Raw genomic sequence first — 26,159 nt, 5'->3', positions numbered from 1 at the left:
CTTGGCTCTACTTTAAAACATTGTCCAGATTCCAACCACTTCTTCCTCCTATAACCATTCCAAGTCACTTTTTACATGGATAATTGCAACCACCCCCCACCTTTGGTCTGGAATTATGGACACCATCCTGACTCCTTATATTATTTTTAATTGGACAGATGAGATGATGCTATAACATTTGATGTGGATCATCTTGTTTGTATTCTCTCTGCTCAAAATCTAACAGTATATTTCCATTTTAATTAAAGTGAAAGGTGGAGCCCTCAGAATGTTTGCCATAACCTATACATTTTAGATTACCCTTCATTTTCTCACTTCATCTCCTATTACCATCACCCCAGCTTAATCAATTTGAGCTTCTCTGACCACTACCTTTTTTTTAAAAAAAATTTTAGAACATTGTATATAATATCCACGCTAAGACATTTGTGCATATTGAATTTCGAGTGTTGTTTTCTGCAAGACCCATGACTTAATTTGCTACTTCGTCTCCTTTAAATGATTTCTTAGAGTCTGGTGAGATGGCTCATCTGGGAAAGGTGTGTGCTGCCAAGCCTGATGATCTGAATTTGACCTCCAAGCCCTATATGGTGAAAAAAAAGAACTGACTCTCACAAGGTGTCTGTGCACTTTCATGCATGCACCATTGTGCAACCTCCTAAATAAATAAGCCAAAACAAGGCCATCAACCAGGCATGGTTGAGGATGTCTTTAATCTAAGCACTTGGGAGGCAGAGACAGGTGGATGACCGTAAATCTAAGGCTGGTTGTGGAAACTATAGTAATAATGGAAACAGGAAAGATAATTGACAATAAAATAGTATAATAAAAAGGGAAAAAGAAAAGATAAGTTTCTTTGGGGTGAGACTAGGAGACAGGAACTGGCAGGTGGGGGTGTGGAATCTCAAGGCCACAGGAATCCAGAAGAAGTTTCTGGTTCATGGTTCTTTGTTATCTCTTCTTTGAAATGAGCACGCTGGCCTGGAGGCTCTCTGCAAGAGGATGTGGTGACCTAACTGGAAACTTCTTGGGCAGTCCAACTGGAAAGACCTCTTCCCTTTCCTGACCCTAGTTTCTGCCCCCAGCTTACCAGCTCAGCGGCAGCCCATTTCCAGGGAACTGGTGCAGTACACAGGAGCACCGCCCCTTCACTCCCTCTTAAACTCCCACCCATGAGTTTGTGATTCTTTCTGAAACTTATCCTCAATGGCCAGACTATTCTTTGAATTCAGAGATACAAACCTTGAGCCCACCAACTCATTGGAAGTGTGTATCTGTGAGTTTCTGGCACCCTAACTTCCAAGTTAAAGCCCATGTGAGGCAAGAGGAAAGGGCACCATGGAACTCACAGACACCCCACCTTGTATACAGGTCATGTAAGAAATGATAGATTAGTTTTCAAACTTTAACTGTCCTTAATGTGTGTGTGTATCTGTGGGTGTGTGAGTGTGTGTGTGTTTTCTTTTTTTTGAGTGGGGAAGACCAAGGCAATAGGGTAGTTCACAGAAATTGAGGAATATAGAAATTTAAACAGTAGAAATGTCAGGATAGCCAAGGCTACACAGAGAAACCCTTTCTTGGAAAACCAAAAACCAACCAACCAACCAACCAAAACAAACCAAAGCAACAAAACAGTAAAAATACTATTCACTTAAAAAAAAATGAAGCAAGGCTAAGGTTTTAGGACATTCCTGGAAAAAAATCACATAAAATAAAAATAACTCAGGCTCTGTTTTTTATGTAGTCATTTATTCTCGAATACATGCTGTTGTTAAATAGAAAGCTGATCTTCAATACAGCATTGGCTTTGTATAAGTGACTGCATTTTACAAATTAAAAATCAGAGAATGTCAGGAAAGGGGTTTGTGTAGGAGAAAAACAGCAAATGTTCCTGTGGGCCTTTAATCCTTTAATCTCCTACATCAAACACAAGCAAAGCCCAACAGCAGAAAATTAAAAGGTGACCTTAGAGAAAGAATGAAAGGTAGCAGTGCAAACCACCAAGTCCCTCTGTGTGTGTTTACTCAGAATCCTGGGCTAGATTAGTCTTAAGATACTGAAGGGCTGGTGCTTCACCCTGCAGCTGCTATTTGGGAATCGCCAGGCCAGCTCAAATAGGGCTCTTTCCTCAGAGCTTCCGGACTACAAATTTGAGGCACACTCCTAGAATTAGAAAGTTGCAAAAGCTCTCAGGTGACTCTGACTTGCTTTTACTGGGAAAAGCTACTGTGGGAACCTACGGAGCATTGGTTGGGGAACTTCCGGATGCACATGGTTGTCTGGAGAGCATCAGCACTACATGGGAAGTTTGTGTGTCTCTAGTCATCCTTCCCACTGCTCAGGCTCAAGACTACGTCTAATATATTTAACACATTCTTAGGGCTGCCTGTATGTAAAGGAACTGTTTTTCAGCAACATCAATTTAATGAATCTATATCTAGTTTCCAATTGCCAATATCGGCTACCTTGGAAAGCTGTCAACGGAGGTCCTATCTATAGAATGCCATGATGTTTGTGGGGGTTTGCCCTCCACATGTCATTCCCATATAACTCCAGAGCCACAGAAAGCCTTCTTTCAGTTTCTACCTGGTTCAATAATGAAATTTTAAAATGGGCAGGGGTTGAGAATGATGGGAAAACAAATATTTCACATGCAAATAGAAAAGGGGGGAAATCCATAGAGAGGACATCATAGGATACGCACGCCAGGTCAAACAAAGAGGGGATTTCCTGCTGGATGTGGGAGTATGCAGAAGTGCTAAATTAAGGGAGGGAAAGAATGAGTTGTGCAAACTATGTTCACCACCACACCACCGATGTAGATTGCATTGGCTTTTATGGAACATATTCTGTTTAGATGGATAGCTTGCTCAGCCTAGATATAGTAGGTAGGGCCTTGGACATTTCCCAAAGCAATGTGCCCTACCCTCTCTGAGAAATGGATGGGGGCTGGGATGGAGGGGTCAGGTGGAGGGAAGGAGAGAAGGAGAGGGAGCGGGAACTGGGATTGGTATGTAAAATGATAAAAAATTGTTTGTTATCTTTTTTTTAAAAAAAGAATGAGTTGTGCAAGCCAAAGGTTCCCCGTGGTGGTGAGCGTCTACTTTGGAAGATTTCAACCTGATTTTCCCTCAGGTTCTTTCTATCTTAGTTCTTCAAACTTCAATATCCTGGACTTCACCTTTTGGAACTTAAATTTTGTGTGACCAAGGCATCGATGCTGCTGTATCTGTTCAATTGAAGGGGAACGCGTATTGGCAGGCAATGGCTTTCATCTCATCCCCGTCGAGGACCACTACCAGAGACTACTTGTAGAACTGAAACTTTTCCTCACACTGCTGACTTTGTTCATGGGAATATTTTCCAGGGAGAGGCCACGAAGCTGCTCTCTGACACTGTCACTGATACTTTAAGATAACAAGGGAGTGATTTCATCACTTGCATTCCTAGGAGGTAGTTTTGCATGTGTAGCTTGGTCTGTTTGTGGAGCTCCTAGACGTGGGATCAGGACCTGTTCCTAGGTTTTGGGAACTAGCTCATTTCCCATGCTGGGTTGCCTAGCCCAACACTGATGCAGGGGGAAGAGCTTGGTCCTGCCTCAACTTGACGTGCCATGCTTTGCTGACTCCTATGGGAGGCCTGCCCCTTTCTGAATGGAGATGGAGAAGGAGTGGAAGAGGGGCATAGAAGTGGGTAGGGGAAGGAAAGGATGGAGGGGAAACTGTAGTTAGCATATAAAATAAATGAAAAAATTTAATTAAAAACCTTACATAAATAAACAAATAAAAGAAATTTCCCAGACTTTGTCTTTTACTCTTCATTCATTGTTGCATGTTCTTCTGTGGATGAAAAGAAGGAACTGATATCTATGTCTTTATCTAAGAGAGGATCCCCATTTGGGAGAGATATATATGCTAGTGAGTGTAGTAACACAAATGTTTGAAAGACAGGTCAGGGTGAATATTGATGAGGACAAGGGATAGAAGCAGTCCAGGTAGTTCATGGCAGAGACACTGCAAGCAGCAGTTAGATTCTTATCCTTGGTCTGGAGGTAGAAATGGTCTCTAGCCTTCTGGGTTGGAGGCCAGAGTAGCTGTGGTTTCTGACCTCGGTTCTTGTTATCTCTCTTCTTCTAAATGAGCTCCTCTCTCTGGAGGCTGCACGCGAGGGTGTGACTGAAACTAAAGACCAGACACTTGTTCCTCCTGGTGAACGACTTTGGAAGTGAAGTTTAACCCACTCATGACCTAAATGTTTTTAGGGTCTTGATTGTTGACCAGTGGACATGATAAAGTCTTGGAGGCCATTAAGGATGGATGCCATGGCTTTGTTGAGGCCAATTAGAGGAAAGTTATTTCTTTCTGGTCAAAAGACTGGAATCTATCTCTGGCCCTGGGTGGAGACATGTCATTCTGATCTGCTCCAAAGATTAGAACATTACATACTATTGCTTCCTCCCTTCAGAGTTAATCTAGCTGGGCCTAGCAGTCACCATGCCAAGAGACCACCCCTCAGGAAAGATGATTCAGCTAAAGGCATGCAATGGAGATGGGAAGAATAATTATCCCTACAATAAACTCAATTCCTTAGCCCTCTCCGTCACTCCTCCCCCATGCAGTAGTTTACAAAGCCTGCATCATAGAACACTGAAGTGGTCTGACCATTTTTCCGAGTCATCTTAGGACACTCTGGAATGTGTCACCTTTCACTGAAGCCCCCATCCTTTTCTGCAGTGAGGCAGCTTCTCTGCCATGTGACTGCTTGTTGCCCTCCATTATAAACTGACCCTGTCTGATTGCCTTTAAAGGCTGGGCTTTCACCCTTGCTAACTCCCTCTTCCTGGCAACTGTCAAGATTTGTAGCTTGTCTGGTTAATTGTTCTTCTTTCAAATAAACAAACAAGCAAGCTAACAAACAAACAAACAAAAAACAAAATGTCCTTGAGCTTCTTTTTAGGTCTGTTTCTAAATTAGTTTACTAGTGAGACTAAGACCCCAAAGAGAGATCCCCAATTTCCCTAGGACCATGATTCTTTTCCAGAAACACAGTGAGCAGTGTTCTATCTCATGAATCCCAGTCTTGTACACAATCGCAGTTCTAAAAAATTATGATTAGAAAACAAGCCATGAAACTTAGAGTTTTCATTACAAAACAACAATTTATTGAAAAAGAGTAATGCTTTGTACAAATTCCCACTGCAGTCCCCAAATATCAATTGGTCTCTTTCCAGGTTTGGTAGCAGGGTATAAAAATATCCAAACTGGCTAAGTTCTGACATCAAATGGGATTATTTTGGAATATAGAACTCTGTGTGGTTTGGCAAGTGTTATTTGTATGCATTTACATTACCCCTCATTAGGAACCTTAATTCTGTTAAAAGATCTTTGTATGACTTCTTCTACACATGGAAATATGATAAAACTTAAAGTAATTCAAGTCTACATGACTCCATCCTTTGTACAACTCCCTCCGCCTGGTTTCACCATGAAGTGTTCCTACTCTCTCCCAGAACTGTTAGCTTCCATCCAACTTTGCACATCTTGCTTCACCAAGAGCATCTCATCCCCCTTAGTGTCCACACTGCCTTCATGTCATTGGCTTAGTCACAGACTGATGGAACAAAGGTGTAATGAGGATGGGGCTCACACCTGTCATTTCAACATCTGGGAAGCTGATGCCCAAGAATCTTTGGGTGATACAGAGTTCTTGGCCAGCTTGGGCCACAGACCCAACCGCTGCCTCAAACAACAAAGAGTTTTAGAGACTTAAGATCAGTTTAACTCCGTGAAGTTTAGTAGCTCATCATTTGAGAGACTTGCGAAGGAAAGACACCCAATTAACAATTGTCTCTTTCCAGTTGTGTGAAGACGAGACCAGCGAACTTAAATTCCTTAGCAAGTACAGAGCCACATGTTTCTCCTCATAAAACCATACTTACACGTGTCCCCTCTCGAATCTCGTGACACAGGGCACAGCAGGAGTTAATGAACCCGTTGTGCAGATGTAGCAATACATTTAGGGCAGCCAAGTGCCTTTGCCCGAGCCGGTCATTAAGCGATAGCACTGAGACTCACATCCAGGTCTCCAAATGTCTTTGTCAACACCCTTTCTATTACACCATCCTGCTCTGCTGACGGGCCTTTCCTACAGATTAGAAGAGTAAGAGCGCTTGACAAAGTGAAACAGCACCAAGAGGCGAGGCACAGCAGAAGGGGAGGAAGTAGACTCATGACAAAGAGAAAAAAAAAATACGGAGCAGTGTGACGGCGTGTGTGTAGATGTTCCTCAGTGACTTCAAAACTGCTAATGGAGCAAGGAAAACACTACTTAGGCATATTTCATGTTCAAAGAATGAGAGTCATATCAGCTAATTAATACTCGCATTACCTCTACCAGCTGGTTAAGTATAATTATCCCACTTTGGCAGATGGGAAAAGAGGTATAAAGACTGTAAATTGCTCACAGTTAAGGAGAGGAGAGCATACCTGTCACCGTATTATCGCTCCTGCAAGTCTAGCACTTTGCGCAGATAAACAGACCACACCTCTCACAGACGAGCTAAACCACACGATAATTACATGTGAGAAACCAAGATAGCCGAGGAGGGCAGAAGAAGAAGAACATACTTTGCAGGATCTGGAAGGGCGAATAAGTACCTGAAAATGCAATCAATAAAACTGTTTCAACAGCAGAGTTCACAGTATGGCCACTCAGTGAAACAAATATTTTCAAAGCAAACAAGACAGCTCCAGACCAAAGTGCAAGGACGGTGAGGGGAGATCCGCAGAAAAACAGAATCTGTTCAGATTTCCTCCCACAGATCAGACACGGAAGCGCTAAGTGATTCATACGTATTTTAAGCTTCAAGTGTGGGCTGTGAAATTCGCTACTAGATTCGGGAGCTAGAAACAAACCTTCACGTACCCAGCAGAAAAAGCAATCATTGTTAGAGCTAAAAAGAAAAAAAATTAAATATGTTGTTGCAAAGAATACACATGGGAAAAGGAAGTCAGATCCGACAAGAAGTTTTGTCTTATGCAAAGATACTAACTGCTGATCAAAGGGGAGATATTTGACTGATCACATATGTTCACAGAGAACAAGAAAAATGCATCAGTAGGCTTATTTAGTCAATAGGAAATTGTGTATTCTCTAGAGTCATTTTCAGTATGCTGGTACTGGTATAAGGAAAATAAGAGGTTTTTAACTGTCTATTTTTAATAGAAAATATGTACATAAACATATTTATACACACTAAAGGAGCATCCTTCCCCATTTGAGTGGGATCACTCAGTGGGAAGCAGCAGTTCAAATGCAAAAGGCTTCCTTCCTGGACTCAGGAAAGATGGTAAGGCACAGCCAAGCCCCTCATAGCCACTGGGATGTAAAAATATGCTTCCTTTCCTTATGCCACGGTTCACATAACCATAGTCAACAGTTTAGGGCCTCAATGTCAATATTAGTTTCAATGTCCATTTTGTATTTGTTCCGACAGGATCTCTTCCCTTCGCCTCTGTCACACGTAGTCTTTCCCACTAGAAGGTGTTGGCTTGGGATAAGGCCGCGGTGTTGGGTAAGAGGTTGTTTTCCGGGGACAGGAGCATGAAAGTAGGGCACCTCCCAGGAGGCAAAGGGAGGCAGCAGCCCAGCCAGTGAAGAGGGCCTGGCCAAATTCATACCTGAAAGAAAAGACAGCATCATGCTGCTGTGAGGACTGTTGGCAAGAAAAGAAAATCAATAGCAATTGAATATATATATATATGTATACATACACTCCCATGATCCCCCAGGAGCTGTTGTTTGTGAGCACATCCATGAAATAATGTTTACACTGTAATTATCAATAATTTGCAACAGCACATCAGTAATATGCGATGCAATACACCAGTTTAATTACACAAATATTTCCAAAGACCTTTCCAAGCAAAAGAGGCTCCGAAAGGATGTTTAGACACTTGAGAAGTGAGGACTAGGCCACAGTCCTAGGTTATCGCTTACAAAGTTTACTATTCTCAAATAGTAGTCATTTCTGTAACACAAGTGCTTAGTGATTCGAGAACCTAGTTAAAATAAAATATAAAATGTCTGTTTTGAAGGAAAGACATCTGAATATCCCGTGACTGATTCCAGATTGAACAAGGTCAGGTGGACACGTTAGTCCATATTCTTGGGATGAGGAGTCTGTGGCTAACTGTGGACATCATGCAGAGAAAAGGCCTGGATGTAGAAGGTATAGGACTTGGGTCCTGATGCAAGCCCCCCTGAGCAACTCTGGACCGGCAGTTTTACATCTTGCCCATGGCTTCTCCCCTCGAAGCTGATTGTCTCCCTTGCTTCCCTGGAGGGTGTTCAGGGTAATGTGCCGTCATAGTATAACAAGTGTACAGAGCACGGCAATTTATAAAATGCTTTCTCATGCACTCCTAATATTACTACTCTGCTGAAAAGCTGGCCCGTTGACCTCCAGCAGTTTCTGTCCCTACATCATAAATCTTACAGGATGGGCTAGGCTCCAACAGCTGCTGCAGCCCAGCCTATGTTCTTCTGCCTATGGGTGACTGTATAAAAAGACACACATTTACCTCTGCAAACACTGGGATTTTTCATTTGCTCGCCCTAGCTCTCACAAACAGTAATTACATCTTGACATTCTAGCTTTGAATGTAGTTATTAAGCTTTATGGATGGCAGGACAGTGAGACAATAAGCCTTGTCCCCGATCAAAGAGCATTGTCACCCGAGAGCCAAGACTCAGGGCCTGAACTTGAAAAACTCGAACTATTAAGAAAGGTGACCCTCGTTAAGTCAACTTTATAGTAGCAATGGAACACACAATTTTAAAGTGGCATCGGAACATACTAGGAAAATACAACATGTGGAAACTATTGGGAATAAAGCATTATTTGTTAACCGCTATGATGGTTCTACTTTGTCAATAAATCATGAACTTGCATATTAGTTCCAAGTGATCATAGATATCAGAAACACAATATGCCTCAAGAAGAACATGTCCAACACATTGACATTTTTGTTCATAATTTGGGGAAGATAAAGCATGTGATATATTGTTGGCTAGAATCCAGCTTAGAACCTTTCTCCTTTGAAGTACATTTTGTCATTAGCCTTGGCTGTTCAAGCCATTATCCAATTCATTTGAACATGGCTCACAGGTCATTCAAATTGTTTATAAGTTTGACATAAATTTCCACACAGTTCTTGAAAGCAAGTCTGGTGGCAGTCTGCTGAAGACAAAAAGGACAGATTTTCAGAGAACGAACATTTTTACACATGACTAGATTTACCTGGCATTGACGGGGGTCATGGGGTCATAGAATTCTTGAACAATTCTATTTCCATACCATGCTGTGGCCACTAAAGTTGCCAGACCTACAAAATTTCAAACCAGAGTCATTAATCACTACGGGACACTGAACACAAAAACACAGACTGTTGAACCTAATTGTAGTCTACCAGAATTGAATCTCATCAAGAGTGCTGACATTTTATTTTATTGTTATGGAAATCAATTTGACTTAGATATAATTTATTCCAACTGTTCTGCAAAGAATTACAAAGAAATTAGATTGACATTGGGCCTAGATTATGCTACTTATGACATCTTATTTATGTATAGTTCTTCAGGTACAGCTTGACTGGTTCATCTTCTTCTAAACCCCTGACAAAGGTTCTTCAGTCCTGCAGTTCAGTGTATGAAACTACTTTTGAATGACAATGTTCGTTATTATTAGCAGAGAACTGTTTACAGGAAAGTAAGATGAAAATCCTCCTGCATTCTTCTTGACAATTCCAAAATCCATTTTTAGGTTTTGATCCAGCAGCAAACCCCGAGCTAACTATCACAGGAAGTAGAACCTTTTTCAGAATGGGCCAGAGCATCCAGACTCTTCCTGCCCCAGGTTTAAGGCAATATCTAATATTGGAATCGTTTGGTGAGGTGACACCCTTGATTGTGTTATATAACTGAACTTAATTGTTCATGACATTTTGTAATCAGTAATGGAAGGAAGTGATTGGGCAATGTCGCTCATTCCAGTGCTTATATGATGTCTAAATTATAAAGTTTATTTTCATCTAAAGAGGTATTTGTCATACACAAACTATGCTGGATCGAAAGCCCCCTCTGGTTTTCCGCCAACAAGAGGAATAAAGACATAATATCTAAGTCTCATTTTTTGTAGCTATATCACCTATATAATGATCATTCCATACATGCAATACTTGGGATCTATACAGTATTGTTCCATCTATGTATTATATACTGTCTACATATGAAATTAACCAATAGCATATCTGTAATATAATATCTATCATATTTAACATATCCTTAAAAAGTTCTGAAATGATGTTCATGATTTATATTTCTCTGTTCCTCAAACATATAACCTGTCAGTAAACATTTGAATAAAACAGAAAATGCTACTTGTTTTTCGTGTGACACATAACTACTATTTTGTCAATAGTTTTTATACCCTTTTCTGTAGTTTTCTTCCTTAGTTCAGTTAACCCTACACTGCACCTTGTCAGTATTCCACCTGCTGCACCCCAGTAGGCCTATCTCCTCTCTGATCCATGGGTACCTCCTGTTTACTGTGGATTCAGCTCTGCTCATCTGCAGTGTTACCTTTATCTTTCTCTCCTATCTCCTATCCCATCTTTCCCAATCTAGCACCATTAACATATTATCCATATTTTTTCAGTCTTCCCTATGTTCTGAACCTAGATATCTAGATACCCTGAAGCACATTATTAACATTTTCTGAAGTTCTCTATAATGTGGTGTGTGTGTGTTTGAGACAAGGTCTTAGGCAGCTGAGGTTGGCCTTGAACTCCACACTCCTCTGCACAATCACTCTCCTGCTGGGATCACATGCACCACCATGTTCCACAACTATAACTTCCAAATAGCACATTCCGAATCACATAAAATCGGTCTGGACTCTTTTGCTAAGTATTAAACATCTTTCTGAATCTAAAGAGATGGGGCCTAAGAGACAAATGGCACCTGAGTCCTTCACGGTTGTACCTTATGAAAGTGCCCACAAGTCACGTTTTCATGTGATTCTTTCTGAGACCATGAAAGCCAACAGTCTGGCTGTAAGGCCCTGAAGGTATCTGTATTTTACAAATGGTAAGCTACATTACAACGCTCCAAGTACAAGGAATCTGATATAAACTAAGAAACTAAACCGTAGAAAAATAGATTTCAAACCACGCCTGCGAAAACTAGGTAAGAGAGAGGAGGGGCCGCCCTTACCGGAAACGAGGAAGATCACGCCCCCGATGACAGCCATCCACATCTTCTGCACCTCGTCTTCCTCCAGGCACTTCATGCACTTCATGCCGACAGTGGACACGAAGATGGCGATCAGCCCCAGCAGGATGCCGATTACCATCAAGGCACGGGTCGCCTGTAAAGTACCTGAGAGGAAACATTTCGGACATGTAAAAATCCTGCCTAGGGCAGCACAAGAGCGGCGGGAGATGAAACCTATCCCCGTGTTCTTCGGGAGGGAGAGAAGTGAACAGGGAGTCCGAAGGACATGGAGCTGTAGTGACGTTTCTGCAGCAGTCACCAGAACTGTCGCTAGGCAGATGAGCACAGTCTGGAGGGTAGCTAGGACTTCAGTTACTCAACTCAGAATCAACCCAACTAATGACTCGGTTGAATCGGTCTCACTCAACTGAATACGTAATCATTACTACCTGGGTATTTAGATTCTGAACTAACATTTATATATATTATCCTTAATGGTCATCATTCATACATAAATGACTTAAAATACATATTTGGTACTAGTCACTTGCTTTAGACGACAGTCTTAAGCTTTCAGACAAAAAACAAAACAAAAAAAAAACCAAGTGAATCTGGATGATAAATGAGATTTTTCAGAGATGGTCATGGCTAGATAGCATTTTATCCCTAATTATCAGAAGTTGATAGTGGGGAAGGATACAACCTTCTAGAACATTAATGCTAAGGCAATCTTTAAGAAGGTAACTTGGAGCAGAGCAGTAAATTCATAGGAAAAGACACCAATGGTTTTTACACCTACAAAATCTCGTGTTATAATGTCAAAGATAGTAACCCCAACTTGTATTTCTCAGCTTTCCACCAATTATCTAAAGTCCTCATTCTTATCTTTGCTGTGTTGTGTTATCACCAAAGACAGAGTCAGGTTTGAGAGACTGAGCCAGTGTTTCCAAAAGAAATAAAATACTAAAAGCCAGCATTATGTTATAAAAATATATGATCTCTCTCCCTCCCTCCCTCCCTCTCTCTCTCTCTCTCTCTCTCTCTCTCTCTCTCTCTCTCTCTCTCTCTCTCTCTGTGTGTGTGTGTGTGTGTGGTTGGTTACACTCATTAGAAGATTTTTAATTTACAGTTTTATTTTCTTTTTCACCTGAACATCATTGTCTAACATATATCCTTAATACGTGAAATGGAAGGCTGTATATGGAGATATTCACATTGCAGCAAACCTTGGATCCTGGAAAAACTACCTAATATTCTTTAGGACCATGTCTGTGTTTTCTGAAATATAAGGGACAACATCTCTACACAGTGAGTTAGAATGGTCTTCAGGGGTGACTATGACAATGACAGTCCTAATATTTAATGTGTACACAGGCTTAGTCTTCACATGCTCAAGACTGAGTGGTTAAGTTACCAATTTTAATTTAAAACAAACGCCTCTGGACCACACGGCATTTTCACTATACCCACTTCTATCCTTGTTATCACAATCAATAGTAGAAACACACTAATTCATTTCTAAATAGGCTCAATTGCATTTCCCCAGAATTTCAGGGATATTTGGGAGCAAGTTTTACTCCTTCATCAAAACACTAAACAGTACACTCTCTGCCTCTTAAGCCATCTCCAGATGCTCATAAGTATGCGCTAAGCACATAAGCACAACTCTCCTGTCCTCCTCACAGGCTTCCAGGGTGGATCAAAGCCACGTTCCATGCCCATGGCTTTACTAGGAACTGAAGCTCTTTATATGACCAGCAGAAAACTCTCCTTGGAATCAGAAACCATGCTGTCATATGAAGAGGAAAGTCCCAAGGACTCCCAGTTAAGGTGTTCACTTCCTTCTGATTTATCAACAGTGGTTACAAGGGCAGCTGGTACGTATTAGGAAAATGAAAAACAAGATAATTACATTCTTATAAAGCACAGATTTCAGATTTGGTTCTGGCTCAGAAGGAAAGCATTTTGGGATGTAGTCAACACAGGGGTCTCTGTGCCTGGAGGAGAGGGTGACCACCCCTGACAGTTTGCCCATGATACTCTATATTTTAAATGAAAAGTCCAGAATACTGAGAAGGCACCAGATCTTGAGTAAACAGGGGCAAATGGTGATTCTACTGATAAATGATAAATGGTGGGAAGTGTAATGACATTTATCAAGGTTGGCAAAAGGGACACACAGATGTGTGTATGTATATATGTATGAATATATATCACATATACATATATGTGAAGACATACACACATACACATCATACACATATACAAAGTTTTGTAGGCTACTGTCATGAGTTCAGAGTCTATTCCAAATGTAATGAAAAGTCATTGAAAGATGCTAAGGTGGAGTGGCCTGACTCTTACCCTTAGTAAAGAAACAGTATAATTAGAAAACTCTAATGCTATGGTAGTTCTTCACAGATGTATATGACCTCCTCTGTCTCAGACACCTTCTCAAAACTAATTTGTTGATCAATTCTCTGTGGGTGACTTCTGTGGGTGTCTTTCGTCTCTCTGGAAGTAGTCCTTGTTACACAACTGCCACCCAGATTTAGTTCATATAATTGTCATTTGATCCAGGCATGAAGTCAAAGCACAGGCCACCAGCCCCAGTGATCTGAGCACTGGGCACAAGACATCCTTCAGGAGGAGCCTCCTGCACAGCAGTCTCAAGAATCAAGTTTATGAAACATTTGGCCTTCTACTCAAGGCGCACCCAGGTATAGCCTATGGACATGCCGCCTCCATCCACTTCCCACCATCAAATATTCCCTAACGGTTCATCTTTAAATTATCAGGAAACATCTGTGCTTCATGCTATTGTTTTGTTCACTACTTTTGCAAAGTGAAGTAGAAGTGACAGGTATTCTATCCTGTGCTAGCTAACAACCCAACAACCCTACATGCTTCCTTTTCTTATTGTACAGTGTCCCACGCACAGACATGCAGTCAATGGTCAATATGATTTGTAACTACAAAACCACAGAGATGAGGGACTCTGTTTTCATTTAAAAAACGCAATAAAACAGTACGGGATAATAACATTGCTTTATAAAGAAACATTTTCCATTTACACCTGCAAGCCATAGGGTTATGAGTTATCTTCTGTTTAATATTAGACTGGCACCCAATGGGGACATTGGATAATTCCGTGAGCAGAAAGTATAAAAGTAATGCAAGTGTTCTTGCGCACCACAAACAGCGCTGGAAAACCGCAACAGCATGAGAACTTACAAGACGGGCACCTGCAATGATGGATTACAAGTCAGACAAAGAAACTGTTGTTCTAAGGTTGTGACCATTTTCCGTAGAGATCCGTTCTAAACTGGAGTTTTCAGCTGGACTAGGCAAATTCTTTCCAGTGAAGGTCTTATGGAAGTCCTTTGAGTCAGAGTCTTAAACTGCGTCAGTGTGGTTCGCTACTAGACGACTGCACTTGCATGGCTTCTATCTGAACTGCCGCTCACGCCTCCTGACCGGTCACATGCATCATTCAGTCTGTTCTCAGTGAGCTTGGACTGTAAGGATACCTTTGCTCTTCAAAGCTGGTGACAATGTGATATAGAAAGCTCATACTTATGTTAAGCCAAATATTCAAAATCATACTTGTTTGACAGACACCTCCTTGAAGGTTCCAGGGATGCTAACAATTTGGTATGTACAGCTAGGCTTAAGTTAGGCTACGGAACACTAGAAATTCATGCAGAGGAAAAACCTGCACTTTTCCTAACTTGATACAGTTTTAAAGTTCTGTATTTGATGAACTCTTGTAATGGTGTTTCTCTGTTTTTCTTTCTCAGCAGAACGGGGATGGCAGCACATGGAAGTTAGTAGTGAAGAATTAGTGCTACAAAATAATATTTGGTGCAGAAATACATCCAGATACTATTGCACTATGCCTAAGAGAACTGACATGTCTTACTTAAACCTTGGAATGTGTAGCTAGCGCTATAACATTTTAGTTACAGTTATGTGTGAAGCTGGCCAGCAAATACTGGAAAAGTTACACTATTGTTTCTGAGCAGCAAACAGAAGGCAGCCTTCTAATTACACTCAGCCAGATTGAAAATTGGCAGCTTAAAGACCCCCTAAGGAGTTCTCACCGCTTTCAACTAGAAAGTATAATTAAAAAAATCCTTACAAAGATCTCTACTTATAAGACAAGAAATGAGTTAGACACTGCCTTTCTACTACAGTTATTTTAATCAAAGTTTGCAAAGACAAGCTTAGGCAGGCAGGGTACTTCCTCCCCCGAACATTAAAGACATGCTCTCCAAGCAGTAGAATCCCCGTAAATACTTGGCACTGGGCGTACTCTGCTCAATACCCCTATTACCATTGCTACCCTATGTTCTATATATCATGAGCAAGCTCGATTTTAATAGTATTTCTGCCCTCACACAGTCCTAATAAGTCTCGGGGATCAAATAACTGCCCACTGTGTGACTGGAGCACAAATACCTTCTCTTTCACAACTATATGAGCTTATGCAGACGATCAGAGCACACTGCTGTGGACTTTCCGATTATTATGGCTTTTACTTTTACCAGTGTTCAAAGTTTCACAAGCGCCTTCGCTGTTCAATTTCCGTTCTGCAGGTGCCTGAGCCGGTGGGCTAAGTGTGACGTCAGCACATGAGTTCAATCGGTGGTCCAAGTGGTCCTGGAGGATGAGGGCTTGACACCTCTCAGAGACTCCTGAGAAGTTTTGTGCTCTCTCTCTCTCTCACATAAAAAAAAACACCCTATTTTTAAATGCCTCATTATTGAATGTATGTCCTGTATTACCATTTTCATGGCCACTATCTTTTTATTAAAATATAATTACATAATTTTTCCCACTTCTCTTTTCTATTCCCTCCAACCTCTCCCACTCATTCCCCGCCTCAAATAACTTTTTCCGTGACACTTAATTATCACTCCAACCTAGGAAGCCTGTGCTATGCCACTTGCTCTTTCTCCTTTAGTCACTGAAGTTAGTAACAAAAAAAAAACTGACACTGGCTGGAGCCTTTGCCGCATTCCTACAAGTGAAAATAGGGCCGGGCTCAGGTTGGCTGAGCAGATGAGTGGGCCTTTGATTCATTCCCCTGTTCCTCCTACGCTGCCCTATTTTCCAAGTGTTGCATCCACCTTAGTCTAGGAAGATCAAGTAGCTCTCCCTGGATAGTGTAAGCTGGAGCTCATTTTGAGTCTTGGCTTTGCACACTCACGCTTTCTCTTCATGTTCACAGTTTAGCAACATAAAGGAGTCTGGAGAAGCCTGTGTGGCTGCCGTTCTCTCTGCCTGTGCAGCACAGGCATCCAAGCCCGTGATTTTGCTCCCCTGATTGAGCCTGACATCATGGGGAGAGTGCTGGGAAACCTCAGGACAGCCAATACTCATTAAGCACACCTACACACATGTGGATTCATGCCGAGCAAGTTCAACAGGCCGGGGTAGCTAATAAACAAATTACAGAAGTTCTGGGCTAAGATGAGACTTAAAGAGAGTCTAGCATAACCTCCCATTTGTCTGGTGCTTGGATCTTCACAACAGCATTCCTACAAAAATGCTTACTTCTTCTCCGCTTTGATACCTCCCAGCATGCAGCCTCCCGGGAAAGCCCTGTCTTTGGACAGTGCTGCCTATTAAAGTGAAGCAAGCAGAAGCAATTAGCCAAGCAGGCGACTGGCTTCCCACAATGTTGGGAATCAAATCCAAACCAAGAGAGATGTGTGACGTAGACAAAGAAAAGTCTACTAGAACTGCACCTGGCCCTCTCCTTTGTATGTCTAAATTTCAGCGACCAGGGTCATCACCCTAGATAGATATCACATGCAGGGATATAGAAATGGTCTTGGCTGTTAGAGACCATAACTCACAGTGTAACAGCTGTTTCTCCAAGAAATTTATCATTTATATCCTCACAAGCTGTTTGACCAAAGCTACGTCCAAAATGACCTCTTTCTGCTGTATACAGTGACTCTCTATGGGGTGTAATAATAAGACACTTCCTGCACATTGTGTAGGTCATGCGGTTTTCACAACTGATACCAGATATGATAGAAGCAGCAGCCTGGAATGTTGGGTTCCAAAACCCTGACACCCTCTATCTTGACACTTAGTTCAGGTGGGCTCCACTGGCAGAACTTGAAAGAATTATGGGAACCCCATAGCCCTGCCTCTCACCTCAAAGCATCCCATGAGAGGCAACCTTCATGAGGCGCACACAGAATCAACCCTTTCATCTCTAGGCGTCAGAGAACTACACCAAAACCAGCCAGTGAATCACCAAGCAGATCTCTTCATCGGGTGGGCGTGAACACCAGAGCTCAGGTGGAGAAACAGAGACAAGTTTTCTGGGCCTGGTCCCAAGGCACCTAGTGAATCACTGCTCAGCTGGGAGAGAAGATGTGAGTCAAGGCTCACGCTCCTGGGAATTGGTTTGGGGAGAGAGGCTACGGGGCTCCATCTTGAATAAACTATGGTTTCAACCAAAACAGGAAATAGGAGTTGTGCTCCAGTAAAACAAATCAACAGTTTCTGAAAATGCTTGTCATGGAAGGATATTCAGTGCTTTTGTCCCAGTTTTAAGAAATATAATAACTATATAAGCAGGGAATAAATTCTAATGAACCATGTCATAGAGTATTCTGGGTAGGGATGAGCTGAGGATTTGCTACATGGGACCATTATTCTAACCAGTCATGTGAGGAAGTTCAACCTGATCAAGTGAAGAATTTGCATTAGAAGAACAAAATTGGCAGGGAAGCTCTCTAAACTTGTCCATGACACATCCCACCTGCCTGCTCCACAGTGCAGCTCTGAAAGTTCCTGGCATCACGTCCTTAAAGGCCTTTCTCTTTCCATCAGTCTGTTTGCTATTTCTCAGTTGCTAACAGCCTGACTGTATCCAGGAGGGCAATAAGCGATGCATCCTTACCAAACTTACAGATTACTTTTGATATAGGAGTCCAGATGTGGAGACCCACCACACTGGCTGACGAAATTCTATGGGTACTCAGAGTGTCAAGCTGGGACAGATGAAGAACTGCACCCCCTGGGATGGGATTTGGACAATGCCAGCACACTGTTCACTCCAGTATTCACAGAGGACTGTGGGATAGCATTGCTTTGACAAAGGCGGGGAGAGGAATGGTCTTCTTTCTGTGAGTTAAAGGACAGGACAGTCTCACAGAGCACAACCAGTGTGATTTCTCTAGGAGGAGCAGACAGCCACGAATGGTATTATGTAGGTGGGAATTTAATGGTTTTCCGATAAAGCACTCATTTTTTTTAAATCTTAACATGAAGGTGAAGACATTTTATCATCTGTTTCCCCAGGAGGGGCAGAAATATTTCTGTCTCCACATTCCTTTCTAACTGCCTATATGAGGAATGATCCTCCATTATATGGAGATTCCCTTGAGGAGGGGAAATCATGGAAAGACCCCTTCTTCTTCCCAGTTGGTATCTGCTCCTGTTAGTGGCACCCACTAGGCTGCCTCCTTCTGTGCATTCTCTCTTCTGTTATTCAGAAACCTTCTCTTCTGTGACCCACTCCCCCACACGCCACCAGCCTTCTTCGTCTAAACTTAAACTGTACATGCTGCCTCTTCTTCACAGAACCTCTGTCAAAAGATCAACCTTCGGGGAGATCGCAGAAGGAAAAACCCAAAGACACAAAGATTTAACCTTAGCTGTGCATAGGAAACACCATGAGACAAGAGTCAGAAAGTCCCTTATTTGATATTTCCAAATCGTCTACTTAACTTTGAACCCTACCCAACGTGTACCGTTTTCTTTCCCAAACCCTATCAGAACGTGTAGAAGAGGCCCAAGAGTTCAAATTCCACGGTGACCTTCATACTCCCATTATCCACCCAAGCTGATTGGAATTTGAGGCCGAATCACACCCAGAAGGGCAGAAGGTGCCAAGCAGGGACTTAGAGGCAAATCTAGGGCTTTGACCTGAGGCTCGGGTTCTCTTTGCTTTCTCACGACAGAGCACATGCTCAGAAGCCTTGACCAACTTAAGAGAGGGTAACCCTAAGTAATTACAGGACAGCTTCAGGGTGAACAATGCTACTGCTCAGAACCGGGGGCTCCGAGGCCAAAGGATGGGAGAGGGTTGTGAGGGTGGGAGAGTGAAGGGCGCACTCACTGTTCAGATTCAGCAAGGAGTCGAAGACTTTGCACTGTATCTGTCCGGTGCTTTGCGAAACGCAGGACATCCACAGTCCCTCGTAGATGGCCTGAGCCGTCACGATGTTGTCCCCAGCATAGGAGTAAATCTTCCACTGGGGTAGGGCAGTGCTGACGATGGAGCCAATCCATCCCAGCGAAGCCAGGATGAAGCCCAACAGCTGCAGCCCCGCATTGGCCATGGCTCGGTCCAAGGCTCGCGCGGGATCAGTGGCAGGTGCAGAAGGCGGAGTTTGCAAGGGGCGCCCCTGGGCTCCCGAAGGTGGCGGGGTCTCGGCGAAGAAGTTGTTGCTAGGACCCCTGCTCCCTGTGCGGCTGAGGGCGAGGCTCCTGGCTTCTGGTCCGGTTCGGTCGCGGAGTCTGGAAGGGAGAAGTGGCAGAGTTCTCTGAGATGCCTAACCGCCCGGCGCTGCAATTTAAAGCAGCTCCGCCCCTCCCGGCATGCAGCTCCCCCTGGCGGTTTCATGGCCGAGTCCCCACGAGGAGCGCTGGGTCCTCCCAGGCCAGCTCTCCGGTGGTGGGGGATGTCCCGTGGGCGACCTGAGGACGACGTGAAGATAATCAGGCATCCCTAGCCGTCCCGGTTCATTTCTCTCCTAGCTCTTGATTGGCCTTTCTTCATTTCACTCCATAGCAAAAAAGTTTATCGTGTCTGTGTAAATACTGAAAAAATGCATAAACATAAAACTAGAGAGAGCCAGAAATCGGTTTTCATTTTTAATATCTTCTCAGTGTGTTGTTCAGGAGCACCTCTAACTCGGAGCTCCCCTACTCCGAACTCCTGCACCTTTCCTCTTGTTTGATTACCTTCTTTATTCTTTGGGGGAACCTCTCTTCCCTTCTGCTCGTCGAGATTGTTTCATTAGATTTCTCCCATTTCTCCCTGAGGCCTCTTTATAAATTAGGGAAATGCTACCCAGAGAGTGTCACGAGTGTCACATGCAGGTTTCTAGCCTATTCAGGACTTAGTTCCCAGTTCTGTGTACTTCCCCCTACATTTTCAGTTGAAGGAGAGAGAGAGAAATATCTATCTATCTATCTATCTATCTATCTATCTATCTATCTATCTATCTATCTGTCTGTCTGTCTATCTATTTATATCTTTTGGGTGTTTATCTTCTTTTTGAAAATGACGTTCACTATTCTCTCACCCAACACACACACACACACACACACACACACACACACACACACACACACACACACCTTTTCCTTAAAGCATTTTGCTTAGCATAGCAACTTCTTATCTGAGGTGTCTGACTCGGGACAAGTTATCAGATGGAATTCAGTAAATTTAAGACCTGGCGACAATGGCTATTCCACCTTCCCAGGCTTGATGTAGGCAGCCTCCGGCCCCCCTCTCTGGGTCGCTAAGGCTTTCTTATTTGTTGTTACTCAGAAGCCCACGTTGTGGTTGAGAAGAATTAAAATGGTTTCTCAACTGTTATTTGGTATGTGGTGTGAGTACAACTGGAAGAGAAGCTGTTACGATTTTAGTAAAAACAGGGGACTTAAAGGCAGAAATCAGCATATGAAGAAGAAACAGGGATACCTATGTATGCTAAGGAAACTACAAGCTTGTTACAAGGAAGGAATGGTAGACACAGAACAAACGTAAAAAGCCCTGCCACTCTCACTCCCAGCTGACTGCCTTCTTTTCAGGTCTGCTTTGTCAGTGCTTGGGGACAAAGATCTGGTGTGCTCGAGGACTTAGGGAGTAGCAATGACAATAGAACTTAACTGGGAGGTAGTAAGATTAAAATAGGTGCTGTCTTTCTCCCAGCTTTTCCAGAATGCAAAGGACCTCTAAGTAAGCTCTGTAGGCAAGGCTGTGTTGGGGCGGTGCCAGCCTGCCCTGGGTCTGCAGGCTGTACTGCTCTGAGAGTTCAGACCAATGTTCTCTGCTGCTGTCTGTAGGGCAGATACAATGTCAGTCATGTTGCAGATAATCCCCAAAGACCCCCGCTGTGTGAGTCACAGGTTCCAATCAATTTCTGCTGCCATTTTTCAGAGTCACTAAAAAAAAAAAAAAAAGAAAGAAAGAAAGAAAGAAAAAAAATAAGATTTGAATTCATCTAATGCATTTGTGCTTGATCCCTTTAAATCTGCATTTGGACCCATTTCTATCAAACTGTAATTGACGGGGAATTGGAGACAAGGGCTCTGCTCTGTTTTGTTTTGTTTTTAATCCAGGTCTGTGTGAGGCTGATTATTTCACTGCCCACAACTGTGTTTGGAAGGCTGCGGTGAGCTTCCCACTCCACTGCTCCGTGCTCACCTCGACGGCCTAATCCTGTCTAATTTTCTGTCCCTAGCCTCAGAGCAGAAACAGATGACATAATAACTCCGCTTAAATCCATTAATTGGAGTAGAAAAGCAACCCACAGACATCAGATTTTCACATATGAAACATAGATAATAAAGGCAATGACATGATCCCAAAGATTCTAGAAAGGCTTCCAGTGGTGGAATGAAAATCCTGGGGGCAGTCATACGGGAAGCCTGCCAATGCCTGCCAATTATCCTGTTTTCTCTGCCTAAGTTTTGCAATCAATAATAGTGGGGGCTGACTTCACAGTGGTCACCCGTCCATAGCGTACACTTGTGAGTTGTACACCCTTGCCAAGTGCTAAGCTCCATCTCTTCAGTGCTACCTAACCCCCCTCCCCCCCAGATGAAGGGAACAGGCTCAGAGGTCACGTTGCTTACCCAAGAATCACATTTGGTAACAAGCAGTGCTGGCGCCCGACACTACAACTCTGCTCTGGAGCACAGGTCTTGAGCCACTACCCTGTATTTGTCCATAGCACCGAGTGCACTGAACATAAGTGATTTTTTTCCCTACACACCCCATTTGTGCTTTTTGGTCCAGGCAGTGGGAGATATCCCGCTCCGTGAGAGTCCCCTCCTAGTGTCTGTTGCTCTCCAAGGAGGCTATTTCTGGGGTGTCCTGAGAAAGGAGACGTATGAGCTGGCAGCAAAGAGCCCACCAGGGACTCCACAGCCTTAGATGACTGATGTGTGGGCTCCATGGTGACCCTGAAAGCCAGCAGAAGAGACACACACACATAGAGATGGGAGCAAGAGACCAACCGTGCAGAAGAGAACACTGACAAGGTAAGACAGTCAGTCCCCAGGGACAGTGTGAGAGTCTCAGAAATGATTGATGAGAAGGACAAAAGCGTTTGGGATGCCAAACATTCACTTAGGGATGGTGTGTGTTCATAATTACTTTAGAATGGTTTGGAAAGTAACGACAGAAGGGATGGACACAATCCTAAAGAATCAGCTGCGTCAAAAATGATCATCGTTCAAATACAAAAGTACAGTATGAATTCTGGTGGTAGGATATGGAGGTTACTAACACTACAAACTGTTGGTCGTCCATGTCTCACAACACCTTAAAATAGACTTTTGAAACTGTGTGTAGCTTTTGAGAAGGGAGGAGAGGGTTGTAGTTAAAATTGCCAGCTGCTTTTGATGTATAGTTAAATATATGTATAACATATTTGACCACGTGGTCTTGGACAGTCAATTGGAGGAAACGTTACTGGAAAAACTGCTTTCTGCCACTCTCTGAATTTCTCAGTTGCCTGTAGTTCTTTGACCAGGGTTGGAGTCCCCATGGACTTTCCCCGTTCCATGTTAACTTGTTTGCTGGTACAGTCTTTGCCCGAGTAGGTCTTGTTTAGGCAGTTGTGTTGTTGAGACTTCATGGCTATAGCTTACCTGGCATTTATAGGAGATGCAATCTCACTGTGGACATCCCATTCCTCTGGCTTTTGCGGTCTTTCTGCCCCCTCTTCTGCAATGTTCTCTGAGCACTAGGTTCAGAAGTTGTTTTGCAGATAGAAGAATTGGGGCTAGGCCCCACAATTGCTTGTTCTCACAAGGGTGGAGGGGGTAAATGCAAGGGGGCTGGAAGAAGAAAGGGAAAGGAGGAGTGATGTAATTATATTTTAATTTCAAAAATGTTTTCATGACACCAACTTTGTGAACCCTGACACACCTATAATAGAGGAACTTGAGAAGTTCACACAACATTCTTGCTCTCTTTTAAATGAATCAAAGTCTAGGGTTGTGGTGGATATAAAAGGACCAGTCTAAGCAAATTGTCTACCATATGGGAAGTAAATATGAAATGGCAGTTGTTATTATTTACACAGTTCAGATTCCCTACACTGGCTCACCCTGTCATTTGCAAATGGCCCTCATGATTGTTCAGAAAAATCCTCTCTTGCCTTGACTCTATTGAAGTCCCATTTAATGACACAGTTATCGTGATGACAAAATATGCAGCTCTCAGGCCTGTAGATGGCTCAGCATAAAGGTGCATGCTGACAAGTCTGATGATCAAGTTTGATTCCCTAGATCCACAGGGTGGAAGAAGAGACCTGCCTCATGTTGTCCTCTGACCTCCATGTCCTGACCAAGGTACAATTGCACCTATACAATACACATATTGCACACTGGATAGATAGATAGATAGATAGATAGATAGATAGATAGATAGATAGATAGATAGATAGATAGATTGATGAGAGATAGATAGACAGTTAGATAGAAACATTTTTGCAGTTCTCTTATCAGGGATATACCAGCCTGTGCCCAGAAACAGAAATGGCACCAGAGATGGGGCTCTGACATTAGGTGAAGTTTCCCCTCTAGGCACCGTGCAGTTTTCTTCTCTGAGTTCTGTGTACTTTGTGATTAGAATAAGAAACTGAAACGTTATTCCCAAAAATCCCTAAAATGTTAAATATGATCAACGAGGCCATCAAAGGGGAAGAACTCACAGTCCTTAGTGTGTGAGTTTCATGACCAAATATCTGCAAAGCTGTCATCCGAGTATTAAACTTTTTCTTAGATTTTCTCCTCTACTCTTGACCTTGTAGATCTCTCTTCAGCAAAATGGAGGAAGACAGTTTGGATTCCAATTGCAAAACCTGTTTTAAGCGCAACTACTTAGTTGGAAGCAAGTTGATGAAGGTCCACAATCTCTGTCCCTTGTTTGTGCTATATGGGGAAAAAGTTCTTTTAACACAGGAGGTACCAGTAAAATATCATTAATTTGTTCACAGAATCAAGGGTACCTCTGCTGTAATATTTTACTTTGTGTCTCATGATGCAAGACCATCTATATTAGTCAATACACTTCAGAAAAGCAAGTGGCTAGGGTGTAGACATGTTGTTTGTGGTTATTAAGGAGAGTATGTGAAAGAGTGCGAGAGAGAAACAGGCAGAAAGGAGAGAGAGAGAGAGAGAGAGAGAGAGAGAGAGAGAGAGAGAGAAAATGAGAGAGAGATTGGAAAACCCTGGGAGAGTACTGATCTATCAATTCAGAACAGAATTCCCCCCTTTTGGATGTATCAAAGCCATCACCTTATTGGATGACTCCTGTCACACTTTGAAGTGTGATGAGCTTACTCCAATCTACTGATTTAAATGTTATCCATACGTAAACAAACCTTTGACATCCATATCTGGGCAGGTATTGATCAAATAGCAAGTCATCATAGCCTGACCATGTGGACACAAAAAGTTAACCATGACAGTACTCAGTGAATACAGAATTGTTATCTTCTACGAGCTTGCTCAGTACACAAAGAAGCCACTGATTTGGGGAGCTGTCATTGCCAATAAGGAAACTGAATCCCATGTTAAGTAAAGGATTTTATGTCACGTGACCCGTTAAAGAACAGGGATGGCATCCTAATTCAGCTGGAGTGGCTTCCTAAGCAGATGGCTTAGTTCAGCTTACTCTACAAGAATCAAAACAGAAGCTTATTTTCTGTGCCTCTCCTCCAGGATTATTCTACAAGCTGAGTCCCTAAGCTATAAGTCAATTGGAAAATAGGAAAATATCACAGTGGAAAATAGGGCTCTTTATGTTTTGGGCAGCTATGGTAATGTGTGGCCAGAGGGGTAAACTGATATAAGAAGACTTACAGGCCTTAATTATGAGGATTCTGAAACAGTGGAGATGCATAAGTGAAAGAAAATTATTTTGTATCCCAAAGAGAGTCTGGGTTTTGCAGGAAAAAATGAAAACAATTCAAAGATGAGTGATCTCTTCATTTGCGTGACTTCGGGGGATTATTCTGAGCCAACACTGATCATTTTGAAAATGCCGGTTAGTATTGTGTCCCCACATAAGGTGTCGGCATGACATCACTTCAGAGCAGAGCACTGGAAGAAAACTGTGACTTTCGCTCCCTCTTTCTGCTATAAAGTTTTGAAGATGGAGGTAAAGTAAAGCTGAAGTTTTTGGATTTGCAGATCAGTCTCATCCATGCTTCTTCCTCTGGGACTTTAGAAGGGAATTGCATTAAATATTATATAAAATATGTGTAATTATATACGTTTAAAGGCGAATTATAGCATATTATATATTCTTGTCTTTTTTATTTTCTTTGTATATACATTATTTTACCCAGTGAGATGAAACTCTGATTCACTGTATTAAAAAGGACAATAATATAAAGTGTGGAGGATTTGTAAGGGACAACAGATTCCAGAGATTATTCCCAATTAATGTATATGTTCAAGGGACTGCTTGAATTGAGGTTTCAAGACTGTTTCAAGACTGAGATTTAGGACTGTTTTTTAATTCAAAGTTTTAAGAAACAAGCAGAAGGTCTTCATCTGGACTAGGAATCTGGCTCAAGAGGGAAAGGCCTGTCCCAAAGAACAGAATGGTT

General features: G+C 42.5%; 2 protein-coding genes across 2 annotated transcripts in view; one reads left to right on the top strand and one right to left on the bottom strand.

Moving 5' to 3' along the window:
• Nucleotides 1-5,138: 5,138 nt before the first annotated feature.
• On the bottom strand, nt 5,139-19,854 carry Cldn1 (claudin 1). Its single transcript, XM_048453909.3, has 4 exons — nt 19,418-19,854; nt 11,275-11,439; nt 9,302-9,386; nt 5,139-7,679 (listed from the first exon to the last, which is right to left on the bottom strand). Exons 1-4 carry the CDS (start codon nt 19,638-19,640, stop codon nt 7,517-7,519), a joined length of 636 nt encoding a protein of 211 aa, XP_048309866.1. The 5' UTR covers nt 19,641-19,854; the 3' UTR covers nt 5,139-7,516.
• A 2,340-nt stretch (nt 19,855-22,194) lies between these two features.
• The window catches only part of Cldn16 (claudin 16), a 113,560-nt gene continuing 109,595 nt past the window's right edge, over nt 22,195-26,159 (top strand). The window contains exon 1 of the mRNA XM_087901802.1: nt 22,195-22,575. The gene's annotated coding sequence lies outside the window, so the exon portion shown is untranslated. The remainder of the gene's footprint in view (nt 22,576-26,159) is intronic.

Source organism: Myodes glareolus, chromosome 2, assembly GCF_982192425.1.
Source record: "Myodes glareolus chromosome 2, mMyoGla1.1, whole genome shotgun sequence".
NCBI lineage: Eukaryota > Metazoa > Chordata > Mammalia > Rodentia > Cricetidae > Myodes > Myodes glareolus.
This window is presented reverse-complemented; position numbering and strand designations above follow the sequence as displayed.